The sequence below is a fragment of the Lissotriton helveticus genome, chromosome 2_1 (genome assembly GCF_964261635.1).
Source record: "Lissotriton helveticus chromosome 2_1, aLisHel1.1, whole genome shotgun sequence".
Taxonomy (NCBI): domain Eukaryota; kingdom Metazoa; phylum Chordata; class Amphibia; order Caudata; family Salamandridae; genus Lissotriton; species Lissotriton helveticus.
In genome coordinates, this window is record NC_136059.1 from 1,109,434,686 (window position 1) to 1,109,450,391 (window position 15,706).

Here is a 15,706-nt window from a genome sequence, read left to right on the forward strand (position 1 = left end):
GATGAGGGGGACTAAAAAGTGATCAGACCAAGGCAAGGGTAGCGGTTCCAACACTTAATTCAGTTAAATTTGGAAAAAAATAGGGTCTAGGAGGTGACCTTTCGCGTGTGTGTGGGTTGCTGGCTCATAAGGCGTAGCTGGTAGGCTGCAAGGTTAAGTGCTAGCTTGCCTGCCACTTTATCCCGGGGGTCATCAAAGTGTAGATTTAAGTCTCCTAGAATGGTAAAGTTGGGTGAGGTGCTGGCCAGGGAAAGGGAAGTTTCAAGTAATGAGCTGCAAAATTGCCCTTGTGCTCCCGGGATATAGGAGGATCCAAGAGAGCGACTTCAGGGGGGGAAATTGAATGGTGAAATTAATGTTTTCGCAGTCTAGGATAGGGCTGTCCAGAATACGACAGGTAAGGTGGTTTTTAAAAACAATTGCTATCCCTCCCCCCTTGCCACCGGTTCTGTCGAGGCGCTGGATCAGGTATCCCGGAGGGAGAGCCTGGACAACGTCTGGGTCGGCGTCTGGGGAGAGCCAGGTTTCTGTCAGAAACAGAACATCAGGAAGAGTGTCATGTAGGAGAATGGAAATCTCCAGGGAGTGTTTGGGCAAGGACGTGCAGTTCAGCAGGGCCATGCTGATTTGATTCCCTGTTGAGTGTTGAGTATCTAATGGAGACAGATCGTAAGAGCAATGGGAGCAGTAGCTTTGCGATTCCTCAGTGGAGATTGAATGAGCACAGTGTGGCTTTGGGACCTGTCTGAGTTGGAGAAGTGTTTCCCTGGGTAATGTAAGGGGGCTATGGGGGGAGGGGCAGAGGTTCCTGACCCTGGGCCCAGACGGGCTTGCCTTTGGCGCGCCCGCTGCGCGACAAGGCGTGCATCAGGTTTTATGCTGTGTCCTAGGGACTAGAGCGCTAACCGTCCCAGAAGCACTTCCGGTCTGCGTGTCCTTCCCTCCACTCAACCAGAACCTTCCGTGGTGGACCGGGGAAGACGCTGACCTGGTGCCCGTGAGGGATCAGTTGCGGTGAGAGAGGTTTAAAAGCAGGCAGCGATTATCAAAAGGACGAAGGTAAAAGGTGAGCAAAGAGCGTGCAATTGTATGCGGGGACAGCGGGGTCTAATTACATGAGCAGTTAAGGCTGGATTGCAAACAGTGCCAATACTAGTAAAATACAAGATACAGCAACTGAATAGAGCAAGTCGGGAGCCCTTTACCAGGCGCTCCTTCCCTTGCACAAGTTACCCTGGTAGGAGTCCGCTAGCGCGTCTGCGTTAGACAGCATTAGACTGTACATAGTACTTTAACAAAAAGCACTCCTGTCAGTTAATTGTAATTCTTCCAAAAGAAAAAAAACACACATGAAGGTGAGCCAATAACATAACTTACCACCATTTCTTGGTCTGAAGAACTTCTTGCCCAGGTAGAGAACTGCAGCTAATGCTATCAGGGAGTTTATTACAGCACCAACACGCGCCGGATAAACCAACACAAAGAGACCACACACGTCAAAGAAGACTATGTTGCCATGGCGGTACTCAGAAGAATGAGCCAACTCATCAGTAGTGGCTAAATATTTGAGAACACCAAGGATATTGTCACCTGTTAAAAAAAACAAAACAACATTAGAAAACAGCAATCAATTTCTTCAAACTATTATTGTGCAAATAACACAGAAACACTACATCACTCAATTGATATTGGACAAACTGTATCCGATCCCAATCAGGTTGGGTCAAGCTACTATTGAATACTCCCTGGATATCAGAGGACAATTAATTAATTAATTAATTAATTATGTGCTTATATAGCGCTGGAATCACTCCCGAAGGGGTACCTACGCGCTTCGACCGCTGCGAAACCCTTCCTGGCTTCCCTGAGAGATGGTCCCTTAATGGGTATCTCCAGGGTGAGACCAGGCATCCCCGGCGGTCTGGTGGGGCCGTTAGTGAAGATGAGGCAAGCTAGTGCCCAGAGTTGCCGAGTGTGATCGCTGATCAGAGTGGGCGCCGAGGCGAGAGAATTATCGAGTCCGCTGACCCTGGTCCAGAAACCTGCCGCGTCGGGAATCGAACCCTGGTCCCGGGCCGTCCTCTGCTCTCGGGTCTGCCGCCTCTAACCAGTGAGCCACACTACTCCACAATACACAATACAATACCTTAGGTAATTGTATCCTGTTGTGAAGTAACTGATCAAAAATTACAAAGTACATCAATGGGTAGGTTTCTCAATATAATAAACCATGCACACACTCAAACAAATGTGCAAACAAAGTGTTTTTCAGACTTTGGATGAAACAAAGAATTGTTCATCTCAGGCAGTACTGAGATCAGCTGGATTTAATTGACGATGCACAATCCTTTCTGGCGATAATTTGAAAATTCACCGCAATGAGCATTACTCCTACAGCTGGACTAAATGTTCAATTATTTCGAACCGCTGAAAGAATTGCAGAACTACTCATTGTGTATTTATGCAAGATGCAGAAATATCCTGGTCCTCAATCTTGCAAGGAGATCCACAGCCCAAGAAGGCAGCACAGTTGCAGATGGTCCTTTAGGGCATTTTGATTATCCACTGAAGGAAGTAGGCTCTAAAATGTACCTACCATTCTATTTCCCTTATCAGGGCATGTGGAAAGACCTCATAGTGGAGAAAATATATCACAGGTAAGTAACTTCACCTTCTCCATCATGGAATCTTCAGTAATGTTCATAAGTCCTGGATACAATCGCAAGCTCATTCCTTCTCAAAAAGGGTGACCACGCTATATGGACTCTAAGTAGGAGAAAATAGATGAAACTAGAATGAACACCTAAAATAGCTCTTTGCAAAGTACGCTCTAGAATTCTCTAGAAACTTTTCTTCCATACTATTGCCCTATGAGGGCATAGTGAAATTTGTTTATGAATTTTAAGAAGACTCCCACAATGGAAAAAACTGTGTCATAGGTGAGTAACTTTACCGTCTACTCATGGAATCTTCAATTATATTCATAAATGCTAGCTATAATAGCAAGCTCAACCCTTACCAAAATATGTGACTGGGCCATAGAGAATCAAAGGGGGAGAAGATAGACCAAGCTGGAAAACACACTTAAAATAGATCTTTGCAAAGAATGCCCATCTAGGAGACCGATTTGAAGCCAAGAGCAAGAAATACATGCAAGGCTACCATTGAAAATGACAATTTGTTAGTCTTCAATTAACCTTCCAATAACATTATACAGACAAGCATTAACAAAGTCAATAGGTCTCACCTATACAAGATCAATTGGCCTTGATAATTTGTTTTGCCACGTTGTACACCAGTGAGGCTGCTGTTCAGCAGGACAAAAAAAGTTAATGGCCTGGAGTGTCCTAGAGTGTAGAGGGTGCGGGGGAGTAGAGTGGTGCAGTCTGGATTTGTTGGAGTAGAGTCATAGAGTCAAGTTGGGAGGAGTACAGTGTTGTAGAGTTGAGCGGAGTTGATTAAAGTTCAGTGGCAGAGAGTGTCAAAGTGCAGTGTCGTAGGGTGTGGTGGTGGAATACGGTGGAGTGAATTGAGTGAGTGGATTGGAGTAGTTTGGCGTCAAATGGATTGGGGCAGAATGAGTTGGATGGAGTGGGGTGGGGTGGATTGGAATTGGTGGACTTGATGGGGTGGATAGGAGTCGATTGAAATCAGGTGGGGTGGATTGGAGTAGGGTGGATTAGACTGGTTTGGGTGGATTGGATTGCAGTGGATTGGATTGGATTAGAATAGAGTTGTTTAGAGAGGGGTGAATTAAAAGTTGAGTGGAGTGGGCGAACTGGACTGAAGGGGAGGTGGAGTGGGATGACTGAAGGGGGTGGATTGATATGGGATGGACTGGAGTGGAATGGATTGGAATGGCGTTTATTAAAGTGGGTGCATTGGATTGGAGCGGGGTGGGGTGGGCTGAAGGGATTGGGGTGGGGTGCTTTGGGGTGGGGTGGTTTGGAGCGGGGTGGGGTGGATTGGAGCAGAGTGGGAAGTATTGGGGTGGAGTGGACTGGAGTGGGTTGAACTAAATGTGGTGGCTTAGACTGGAGTGGGGTGGATTGAAATGGGGTGGAGTGGGTGGAATGGAGTTGAGTGAATTGGGTGGGGAGGGTTGTATTAGAGTACAGTAGATTGGATTGCAGTGCGGTAGATTGAATTGGAGTGAGGTGGATTGGATTGAGTAGGATGGATTGGATTGAGGTAGACTGGAATGAGGTGGTTTGGATTGGGCTGGGGTGAACTGGATTGTGGTGCGGTTGATTGGATTGAGGTGGATTGGTTTGGAGTGCGGTGAATTGGATTGAAGTGGGGCAGATTGTTTTGGACTGGAGTAGGGCAGATTGTTTGGACTGGAGTGGGGCAGGTTGTTGTAGGGCAGATTGGAGAGGGGCAGATTGTTTTGGATTTGCCTGGGGTGGATTGGATTAAAGTGGGGTGGATTGGGGAGGTGGTTTGGATTGAAGTGGGGTGGATTGGGAAGGGAGTGGGTTGGGGTGGATTGGATTGAGCTGGATTGAACTGGTGTGAGGTGGATTGTACTCGGGTGAATTGGGATGGAGTGGCTGGATTGGAATGAGGAAGATTGGAGTGGACTGTGGCAGGTTGTTTTGGATTGGGGCAGATTAGTATGGGCATATTGTGTTGGAGTGGGGCATATTGTTTTGGGGTGGGGTGGGTGGAGTGGTGAGTGGTGGATTAGAGTGGGGTGAATTGGATTGGTATGTGGTGGATTGGATTGAGGGATTGAGTGGGGTGGAAAGGTGTGGATTTAGGTGATGTGGACTAGAGTGAGGCAGATAGAATTGGGGTGGAATAGAGTGTACTGTTACTGTATAGCTGGGACCCAGAGGAACGCTCGCTTCCCTGTAGAGTGTAGCAGAGAGCAGAGAATTACAGGCTCAGAGTGCGGCAGCCGCCACGTCCAGAGGAGCGTTCAGAGGAGCGGGAGCAGGAGGAGAAGCCGGTGCCTTTGCATTTGCCTTTACATTCCCCGGCGCTTTTGCTCTCCCCGAGTCTCCCCGAGTCTCCTCGACCCTCCGTGGTTTCGAACTACATCCGGAAGGAACCCGGTACCGTGCTTGCTACGAGGTACGAGGTATGAGGCGAAGGAGCAGGGGGGGGGGGGGCGCAAGCGTGGCCACCGTTAGAGCCGGCCGCAAAGTAAGAGCCGGGGGGTGCTGACCGCGGGGGCTGCTTGACCAGGTCTCCCAGCCTGCGGTCCCCCCGTGCGCTCTGCTTGCGTTTGTTCCACTCCCTCCCTCACGGCAGAAGTCACCCCGCTCAAAGCTGATTACTAGCGCCGCTCTCGCCCCACCTTCTGGAAAAAAGGCGGCCCGTCGACGTGACCAGGGATACAACAAACCTGCAGTCAATTTACCGGCGGACTGCAGGCGCCTTTTAACCCACTGCACGGCAGTGGAAACCACAGTTTTTCAGCAGCCTGTTAAATTCATCACAAAACTCAAAGCCCAACGGAAAAAAAAAAAAACTAACTTCCACAACATTTCAAAAATTTAAAGGAACAGCCGCTCCCCCCGACAAGAGCAAATCTCAACCATTACAAAACTGAGATCAGGAAAGCTACGAGGCGAAGACAATCCTCCAGAAAAATCTCAGGGCAAGACAAAAAAGGGCAATGCAGTCCTTCCGAACACGATCAATGAGGCAGTGGCAGAGGAAGGAGCTGCTGCAGGAAGAGGCAAGACCCCCAAAAAGCTAAGTTCGAAAGAGCCACGCACCAGCTCTATGGAGCCATTAGAATCCTCTCCTGCAATGAAATAACGACATGGTTCCCAGAGCTCAGTCGTGGCAGCAAAGGGGCCCCTCAAGGGCTGCACAGCCCGCGGCCAACCAGATTACGACGCAACGCCCTCTCCTGCCCAAAATGTTCAAGCCCCGTGTCCCAAAGCAAGCAAACGCGCTTTAATTACTGACTTCCTCAAAGCTCCAAATCTTACACCAACCAATATAATGGCTTCACGGAGACAATGAATAAGGGCACTAAATCACCATCATCTCCACCTAATTCAAGGTGTCATAGTGAGCCCCTTAACGCCCCAAACATTAAAATAAGAAGGATTTCTGGGGGCAGGGGATCAGGCCCTCCCGGGTCAGAAGACCCGACCAGCAACCAACAGGTCAAAGGCCCGGGCCCGGGCAGTCTCTCGTCGTATCCACCTTCTAAGGCTCAACAAGCTTCCCACACTTAATCGGCTTGCGCTTTAGCCCATCGGGCTTCAGACGCAAGCGATGAAGTGAGCAACGACTCGGTCTTCCTGGGGCAAAGCCCATGATCGACCCAGATAACCATCCCTGAAATAACAGAGAAAGGCTTACCTCAAAACCAAAACTGCACCCAAAAGCTACCCACACCAACTGTGAGTTCCCCTAGATTAACAAGCGGCCACCTCACTCTGGAATCAGACAAAAAGGAGGGAAACTACAGCTTCCTCTCTGCAGGACCAGCAATTGACCTGATCGAAGATATCAATTTCAGTAGAAATTTGAAGTCACAAGAAGATAACTTTCCAGCAAAAAATACTGCAGAGCTCAAACGAAGCATCTGCCTGTCCCCCGTCCTTTATGATTTCAGTCCTGGTAACGAAGACTGCATCTTAAAAAGGACATCGCGAAGGAGTGCCTACCTGTGCGAGCAACAAACCCAAATTGATCCCTCCAAACATCTTGACTCCTCACTTCTATTCAGCCAGACCCAGGGGGAAACCATTGAGAGCACTCAAACGGCCACAATATGGCCACAACTATTAAAGACCATGGAAACCATATGTGTAGCCATGTCCTACCACGCAGACAAATTAGATATGCAAGTCGACCTCCTCAACCTCTTAGCTTCTCATGTCCAGGGGATTGAATCAAATTTACAGGATCTAAACCGCATGATTACGAGGTTGCAACTTAATAGGGACTCCTCTTTTTATACTTGTCACTGCTCCCAAATAACAGATAAACTAGCTACCGTACCCAGTCTGATGACGCAAATTCTGGGGGCCGTCAGGGATTCATTAAAGGTAACAAAGACAACCATAAACCAAGCAAACGTCCAACAAGACGCTAAAAAGGAAACTGGCTGGCCAATAGACGATGATAGCAGTGGTGAAGAAAGCACAGAATCTCGAGACAGATCCTCCTCCCTCTCCACCAACGACACCCCCATGCCAGCAACCTCAGATGATCAAAATCCAGTTGCCACTCGAGAGGAAGCTTTGCTAACTCAGGTACTACCACCAATCAAGATAACCCCAGATGATCAAAACCCAGTCGCCATTCGAGAGGAAGCTCTGCTAACCCAGGCACCACCACCAACCAAGGTAACAAGCCCCAACCTTTCTGAACAGGCACCCACTCTCACGAAGAGAGAAAGGAAGCACCTGAGAAAAGCAAGAAAACTTAAATCACAGTCTCGAGGGGCGCCACAATCACAGGCCCAAACAACATACAAAAATTCCAACGGCAAAGAAGCTACACAGCAGCCAGAGGCTGCCCCACTTCAAAACAAAACAACATCAGAACCAGGGCTACTTTCAATAACACATCCTCCTCCAAAGGTAACTACTAACTCAAAAGGCCAAATTGAACGTATGTGTTCAACCCAGAACGTAAGGAAAGTGTATAGTATTTTCAAATGTCAAAGGGAGAAAGCAGAACGCAATCCACCAAGCCCAGACTTAGTTCATAATGCAGAGATTGAGCAAGGATCTCAAACAAAAGCTAGCCCCCAACTCACGCAAGCACCAGCTAACGACGGGCAAGCAGACGCAGATATACCCGTCAAGAGTAAGGCAAAAAAGCCAAGAGACATGCTGAGTGTAGGAATGCAAGCATCATCTGCCCCGGCCTCTAATGGCAAGGAGGCAATAAGCAGCGTGAACACATCTAACTTGCCCACTTCAGAGCTAGAGGCAGAACGGGCAGGAACAGTCTCGTCAAATCCCGAAGAGAGAAGGCGACCAAAAGATCAAAAACGGCACATCCCAAGCAATAAAATCGAGCTAATTCCGCAATATAGCTCGAGAGGGCCTCATGACATACTGAACAGAGGGTCCATTTTAAAACTCCTAGAGGCATTACCTGGCCTCCGACACCTATAATCAAGCGACTTGGTATTAATCGAGTTTAAACCAAACCCCCTTAAACAAGGCCATGAATCCACGATTACAACGTGGACTAAACATACCGACACCGAACTAATCCTGACACATAGGGAGGACTTTGCTTTATGGGGCATAGAGATAAAAAAGGTGGAGCCTGCACGATACCCCAGTTCGCCGCAGAAAGAAAGCCCTAAACGAAGTCTTCTAATAAATGCCAAAGGTCCAGATCAAAGAAGCTGCATCGAAGATGAAGATCACTCTCTCAGGCAAATTACAATCACTTTTGTCCATCAGGATGCAGCTACATCTGAAAGGCACCAACAAGCACCCACGGCACCAATCAAAAGGAACCTAGAATGAACCAACGGTAGACGAACAACATGGAAAGAGCAGGGCTGCAAGATCTGTTCGTGGAACGTCAACGGACTAAACACAAAACTGGAGGAAGATGACTGCATATAATTCATCACCCAGTATAATCTACTTTTGTTTCAGGAAACATGGCTGACAAAAAACACACCGCTGGTGGGATACAAAGAATTCTTCACACCAGCACATAAGGAGGCACGTCTCGGCAGGGCAAAGGGTGGCCTATCGATCTTCATATCTACTGACTTCCTTTGGTCATCAAGCTGCATCGAACTACACTCCACATGGATGCAAAGCATCAAAATTGATATCTCGCCCATTATGGGTTTATTGATCGTAAACTTATACATGCACCCCAGTGGAAAACACAAAGTGAAAAGGATAAAACAACTAATTACAGCAATTAACACAAAAATCCACCTACCCGAGCGACAACATCCTTATAACCGGAGATTTCAACATGAATTTACTGCAGGGCGACGAGGGAACTCTCCCAACTCACATCAATCCGCGACAGGGCAATCAAAGTAGGAAAAGCCAATGGGGAGGAAATGCGCTTCAGAACTGGAAGCCCTCCACTTGTACACTCTAAACGGAAGGGGCCACTTGGACAAACCAGCTGCCCTAACGATGGTCAGCAAGACTTCAGGCTCAACAATAGATTATACTCTGGTTGACCCCAACCTAGTCACTTATATGAAAGACTTCCACATTCAGGCGCGGGGGGAAAGCGATCACTACCCACAGACCTTCGCATTAACAACTCTGCCAACTAAGTCCTAGCAAGCACAGCCTTTATCTTTGAACACCCAACTTTTAAACCTGCAAAGGCTAAATTGGAATAAAGAGAACATCTCCAACTTAATGGAGTCATGCCACTCATTGTTGTCACCACCTGCCACGTCAAAAGACATAGTAAAGACATGGGAATCCTTCGTGGTGGATATAAATAAGAAATACCAAAGCAAACGCAGAGGACAAAAAACAATAAGAAACCGAGGAGGGAAATGGTATACTCCAAAACTACGCTTATTAAAAAGGCAAATGAATGCTTATCTCAGGGCTCAACGTAAAAAGGATCTTCAACTACGACAAGAAACCCTGAAAAAAATCGAATCTTTAAAAAATAGAGTTAAAACGAGAGACCAAAATGGCCAAGCGAAAGCACATGGAAAAACTAGAGTGCATTATACTCCATGCAAGCAAACAGCGGAATTCCAAGACTTTTGGGCAAAAATAAATTTCATGCTCAACGGCAAACACCAGCAGTTTAATTCAGATATGACTGACCAGCTCTGGTGTAGCCATATCGACTCACTATATAACTTCACGTAAGATACATCCTCCGATAACACACTGGCACTACCATCTGAGCCCACTCCAACCCAAAGCCCGAGTATAATGGCAGAATCAAAGTCCCCCGAACCCAAAGCCATCTGCAAACCACCGACACTGGAGCACACAGGAGTAATTGATCAAATCACAACGACGCAGGTACTGAACATCATAAACTTAAGAGCAGATGGAGCCCCTGGTCCAAATGGCCTCCCAAATGCCTTATTTAGGCAAGATCCAACGTTTTGGGCCAGCCAATTATCTCCCTTGTTTTGTCACAGCCTAAGCACTGGGAAAATTCCGGACTCCTGGAGGGGCAGCATTTTACACCCGATACACAAATCAGGGCCCCGCTCAGATCCAAATAATTATAGGCTAATAGCCTTAATAGATGTAGAGGCTAAGATCTATGCATCAAATCTTTCGGTAGAACTGGAATCCTGGGTCAGCAGCAAAGGGCTAATTCCTCCGCACACAAACAGGCTTTAGGGCTGGAATGGGCACTCTCACAAACTTATCTGCGCTAACCCTCCTGGCTAAAAAGGCAATCGATAATTCCTCCACGCTTTACACCTGTTTTTTAGACTTGACAGCGGCCTTTGATAAAGTGCTGTGACTTAAACTTTGGGCCAAAATGAAAGCCTGGGGAGCGCCGCCATAGCTACTTGGAACAATTATAGAGCTATATTCGCACACCTGGATTCAAATAAAAAAAGGAGATGGCCGATGCCTAACTAAGATATTCACAACTTTGAACGGCCTAAAACAAGGCTGCGTGTTGGCCCCCAGCCTCTTCAACATGTACACTGCAGACCTAGAAAGTGATCTACGTACAATCCAGGGAGATTCACCAAAACTGGGCCAAACACCCATAGTTAGTCTACAATATGCAGACGACATTGTGCTCCTCTCAAAAACCCCGATCGGTCTACAACGTTTGATTTCCAAACTCGCGTTCTACATCACCAAAGCACAATTAACTATAAACCTCAAAAAATCAAATATCATATGCTTCTCCAGCTCCAGAAAGAAAAAAACAAAATTTGTATGGAGGATAAATTCTTCTACATTGACACAGGTGGACAAATATAAATATTTGGGCATTTCACTTGACCATCAATTAAAGTACAACTACCACTCAGAACTGGGGAAATCAAAAGCCAAACCGCTTCAATTCGCCTTTAAAACTATACAAACACACCTAAGTGGTAGTTCTACCGGACAAATGCTAAAGATCGTAGCTGCCAAATTTTTGCCATCGCTCGGAAATGATGCCAACCAGGGACTCCACAGTGTTAAATCTAGCCCAACCCAGACTGTTTAAAAGCCTCATCTCGATCCCGAGACACATCTCACAAGCCCAAATACGTTTGGAATATGGACTAACCAATCAGACTCCGGCAGGACAAGGTGCTCTGGCCAAATATTACTGGCGCATGAGGGATGCTGAAGATAACACCCTTGCCCATCTTTGCTGGCTAGAGGTCGAAAAACAGGCCGGGTTCTCAAATTTAACATACAAATCTCTTAGGCAAGCGCTTGTTTCATTAAAGCTGGAAGAAGCCTGGCTCTCACCTGTATCATACAACGCTTTTAAACATCTTACCAATAAAGCCATCAAAGAAGCATCGCTGCTAATGGACAAAGCCGCAGTGGCAGGAAAAAGCCATGCCTGGATTGTGTTGCCAACTTACAAACATCTGAAACCTCAGCCATACTTGCAAGATTGTTTTAGGGACCATTTGTAAGAGGAAATTAAGCCTTCTGTGGCTGGGATACTTCTCGAGTAAAGACCTCACCCCCAAATGGCAACGGTCCTGGTCAACTTCTGCCTGTCGCCTCTGTGGCAACGCCATAGAGTCTTTATTGCATTTAATATGCATATGCCCGGCACTGCAAAAACTAAGGAAAATGCTTTTGCTACCACTCTTAAGAGAAGCTCAGGTCAGAACTTGCAGGGCGGCTGTGACAGGGTCCCGGATACAACTAGCCTGCAAAACTAGAACATTTCTGGCTCATGCTGCAGAAGAGCTAGAAAACAAGGCAGTAATTAAAGATGACCTTGGCCAACCGGTCTTATCACGCTTGCCCCTGGACCCCGATTTCCCTTCCTAATGGACATCCCTTTATTCTCACTTCTTCAGGCTGTGTTCTCTATTCTGAGTCAAAATGTGCATCTTCCACCAAATTCATTTACCCCCCAAAGTATTTGCACTTTTTCCAAGAACAATCATCAGTTGTTTCGCAGTTTCAACGAGATAGTCATATCCCCCCGTAGCCATATCCTTATAACTTTACACTGCGATTGTATACTTGTGTAAGTCTGTTAAGATTATGTTTTTTTCCTTTTTTGTGATTTTAATGTTTTTATGCTGACTTCACGATGCACATGCTGTTTGTATGGTGGTAAGACACACCCTTTTATGATTTTTACACATCAAATAAAAGTATTATTATCATACTGAGTGTACTGTACGATTATGTGTTAAAATTATCATTTCAGAAATTACAGATAAAATAGAAATAATGTCGCTTTGCAATAAAATAATCCTCATCTTTTGAGTACAGTGCCCACAAGCAAAAACAAAAGATAACATGAGTGCAAAGTGAGAAGTGAAGAGTTGGCAAACATAAAGAAGCTTGACTATGGAAAATAATTATCTGCAATTGTGTTTGTCCTGCAGGCACGTTTTTTTACCAGCCACACGCCTTCTGTTTGCAGGGCACTTAAAGTTAAACAGAACAAAATAGTAACTCAATCACGTCAGGAGTAACGGACGGGCACTGATTAAGTTTAATCATCAGTGCTTGATCCCTTCTCCACAGAGAGGAACTGTAATGATGTTAGAACTGTCTTGACGAATTATGAAGTTGTAAAGAAGAGTGCCACGCAAGTCAAATGGTAAGCAAGGGGCAGGCTCCAGTCCCTTCTATTTAAACAACAGTGTTTCACAAGCGAGACTCATGCGCTGTTGTGTGTCGATTTAGATACCTGTACATAGATTTACTGAATCATGTCCTTATGTAGGCACAATTCGCATTGCCCTTATTTAGGCATAGAATCCCAGTCCTTGTATAGGCATTGGCCATGCAATCCAAATACATGCATGGTCACCTACATCCGTACATCCCATTTCACAACGAGTTCTTAGAAACCAGACACATAAGCAATTGGGACATTCCCGGCTTGGATTATTGATTTCTCCAAGAACTCCTTTATTATGCATGAACCGCTATACCCTAAAGGTTCTTTCAGGACGTCTTTCTCTGCCTGACTTTACGTCAATGCTAGCATTCCTTAGTACCTTCCAGGTATAAATTTACCTTCACTTGCCATAGCAAGTTACGGCTACCTACCAGCTGTATACTTGCACGGCTCGGTTATGGCTTGCTACGGCAAGTTCGGAAGGAATTTGAGTCCCCGCCCGAAGCACTGACCAGACGCTGTCCTCCCTGCTCGCAGAGATTCCAGCTTCCAGTGTTCTGACTCCCTTTGCGGGGTGTTGGAGTTAGAGATCAGTAAAGAGATTCCCATCTCTCTCATTCTAAGGTATGGAGCGGACTAGAACCTAGAGAGACTCATGGCATACTAACTATAGCATACCATACTATAAGCAACAGCAACTACTTCTTACCTCGTACTACACTTAGGTTAGGTACACTGGAGTAGAACTATTTAGAAGCACCAGACTAGTATTCACATTTTAGCCTGTTATTTATGTATGTTTATATTAATATATGTCATAGCTAAAAGACCATACTATTTCAGTATTTTTTCTTCTTACTGCTCACGCTGTACATTTTATGTCTCGCATACTGTCTTGCGATTGTAACAGCTCATATCTCTTGCACGAGAAATAAGACTGTTCAATAAACCATTTAATGAAACGCCATCTATTCTTTCTGTGCAACTCTGCGGAAACCAAGCATGCACGGTTGACTGAGTGAAACTTATCTATTGTTTCCACGATTCTGAGACATGTTCCGATTCTAAAGGGAAACAAAGTTGTCATGTTTATGCGGTTGTCAGAAACTAATCCCTTCTTGTTAATCCGAGAAGTTTCTAGTGACCTCTGAGTTAGCTGGCACACACAAGTAATTAAGTTTAATGTACTAGATAGGAGCATACTGACCTCAGTCCTATGCTAAAACTATAGTGTATATTATTCCAATGAGCAGAACCTATAAGGGAAACAGGAAGTACACTACAGCGCTACCGCATGCTCAACCCTAAAATGGCAGGGAAGACTACTTTTTACACTTGGGGAGTGCATCTGTTGTCACTTTAGGGATTTAATGGCGATACACAAGGGTAAACTGGTGTTGGAGGTGAGTAACTTTACCCTCTCCACCAGGGGTTTTTCTCTATAACCTCAAACCTTTAGTAACATACAGAAAAAAAAGTAAACATGGTTTGTTATATTGCTCTCAAATCTCTGCAGGCAGGATCATAATTCAATAACACATCCTTTTTGGATTGGTGAGCTAGGGCCTAATGCCATTTAATCAACAGTTAATATTACATTGACCCCCTAAACATGCGAAAAACATGACCTATTAGAAAAAAATGCCTTTTCAGAGACGCCTGTTTGGCATTATGTGTTATTCCACCCAACACTTGAATTCATCTGTCATGCCCGTTCTCCCATGAACTCCTCAAAAGACTGCCAGCCATGGTAAGACCATTCCACACTCACTTAAGGTGCCCTATCAGTGGCACCTTTCCTAGTGTGACTGTCTCCGTGACAGACAGGGCCATTAAAGTATTTCTCAACCCGCCTCAGAACCTTTGTGATCCTGAGGAAATTCGGTCCAGACTCCATTTTGCGTTACACCGCCATTTTGTGTTGCCCTCACTCAGGCAGCCTGACGGACAGAAAACTCTTGCCCTTATGACTGCCACGTATCAAATAACCCCTCTATCCTTGAGGTAAAGTCGATTCCAGGAACCAGTCCGACTCACGAATCCTTATCCAAACTGCCTGTTGGCTTTCAGTATTCTTGTCTCGACACACTAATCCTTGTTTCAAACCATCTGTTGGTTTTCATTGTCCTTCTCCCCGTCTTATACTGCCTTGCAAATTGACCTCTTTTACAATACACAAACATGTCTACCACTGTTGATTAACTCAGGGACACCATTATTGAATCACCTGTGGGTTAGTCAAAACATGACCTAGGGGGAGAATAACTTAATTATGTGACGTCTTGTTTTTCTCAAAAAATATATCTTCTCATTGGTCCGAATTTTGCGCATTGGAAGTGCTCTTATGTAGGTGTGAAAGAATATAAAAGACTGAGCTCCGGAGTAAAGGGGCAATCTCCTGAGAACATACCATTGGTGTACTTCTAGGATCACTGTGCATAGCTGCAGCTAATAAATCCTGTTGTCTACGCTTAACAGAGTGTCCCGTGTCTCTGTACGACGAAGCAGGTGAACTCGGAGATTTAGGCGTGCCCTGCGCCGCTAGGCCCTTAAAGGCCTGGTTCTTCAAGTGACGCCCAACGTTGGGCGGCGTCAAAGGTCGTGGTCAAGCCCGAGGGTCGTGAGGAGCTATGTGAGAAAATTCCGGAGGATGCGCACCACATAAGTGACCCCTGCATGTCAGAAGTGGACCGAAGGTCTTTACAACACGGCTTCTCCTTTCCGACGGCTGCTGATGACTGCTGCCCTGACCGTCGCGCTGCTTTGGTTCGCGTTAGTGATGACTGGCATCTCGAGACGATAGACGGGCCTCTGTTGGCGTGAGAGAATACTTAGTTAAGTAATTGTGGGTAGCTCCCACATCTTTATTTTTGATTTTGCTTTGATTTGATTGTTGCAATAACCGAAGCCGAGGGGTGAGTACATTTGTACTGTGTTAAAATTGGTTAACCCCTTGATGTTAGTAAGAGGCCAG

The 15,706-nt window shown here is 45.9% G+C and overlaps 1 protein-coding gene across 2 annotated transcripts in view; it reads right to left on the reverse strand.

Moving 5' to 3' along the window:
* The window catches only part of ERMP1 (endoplasmic reticulum metallopeptidase 1), a 689,629-nt gene that overhangs the window by 282,889 nt on the left and 391,034 nt on the right, over positions 1-15,706 (reverse strand). For both annotated transcript variants that reach the window (XM_078675921.1, XM_078675920.1), the window contains exon 7: positions 1,378-1,590. In XM_078675921.1, coding sequence (XP_078532047.1) covers positions 1,378-1,590 — 213 coding nt within the window. The remainder of the gene's footprint in view (positions 1-1,377; positions 1,591-15,706) is intronic.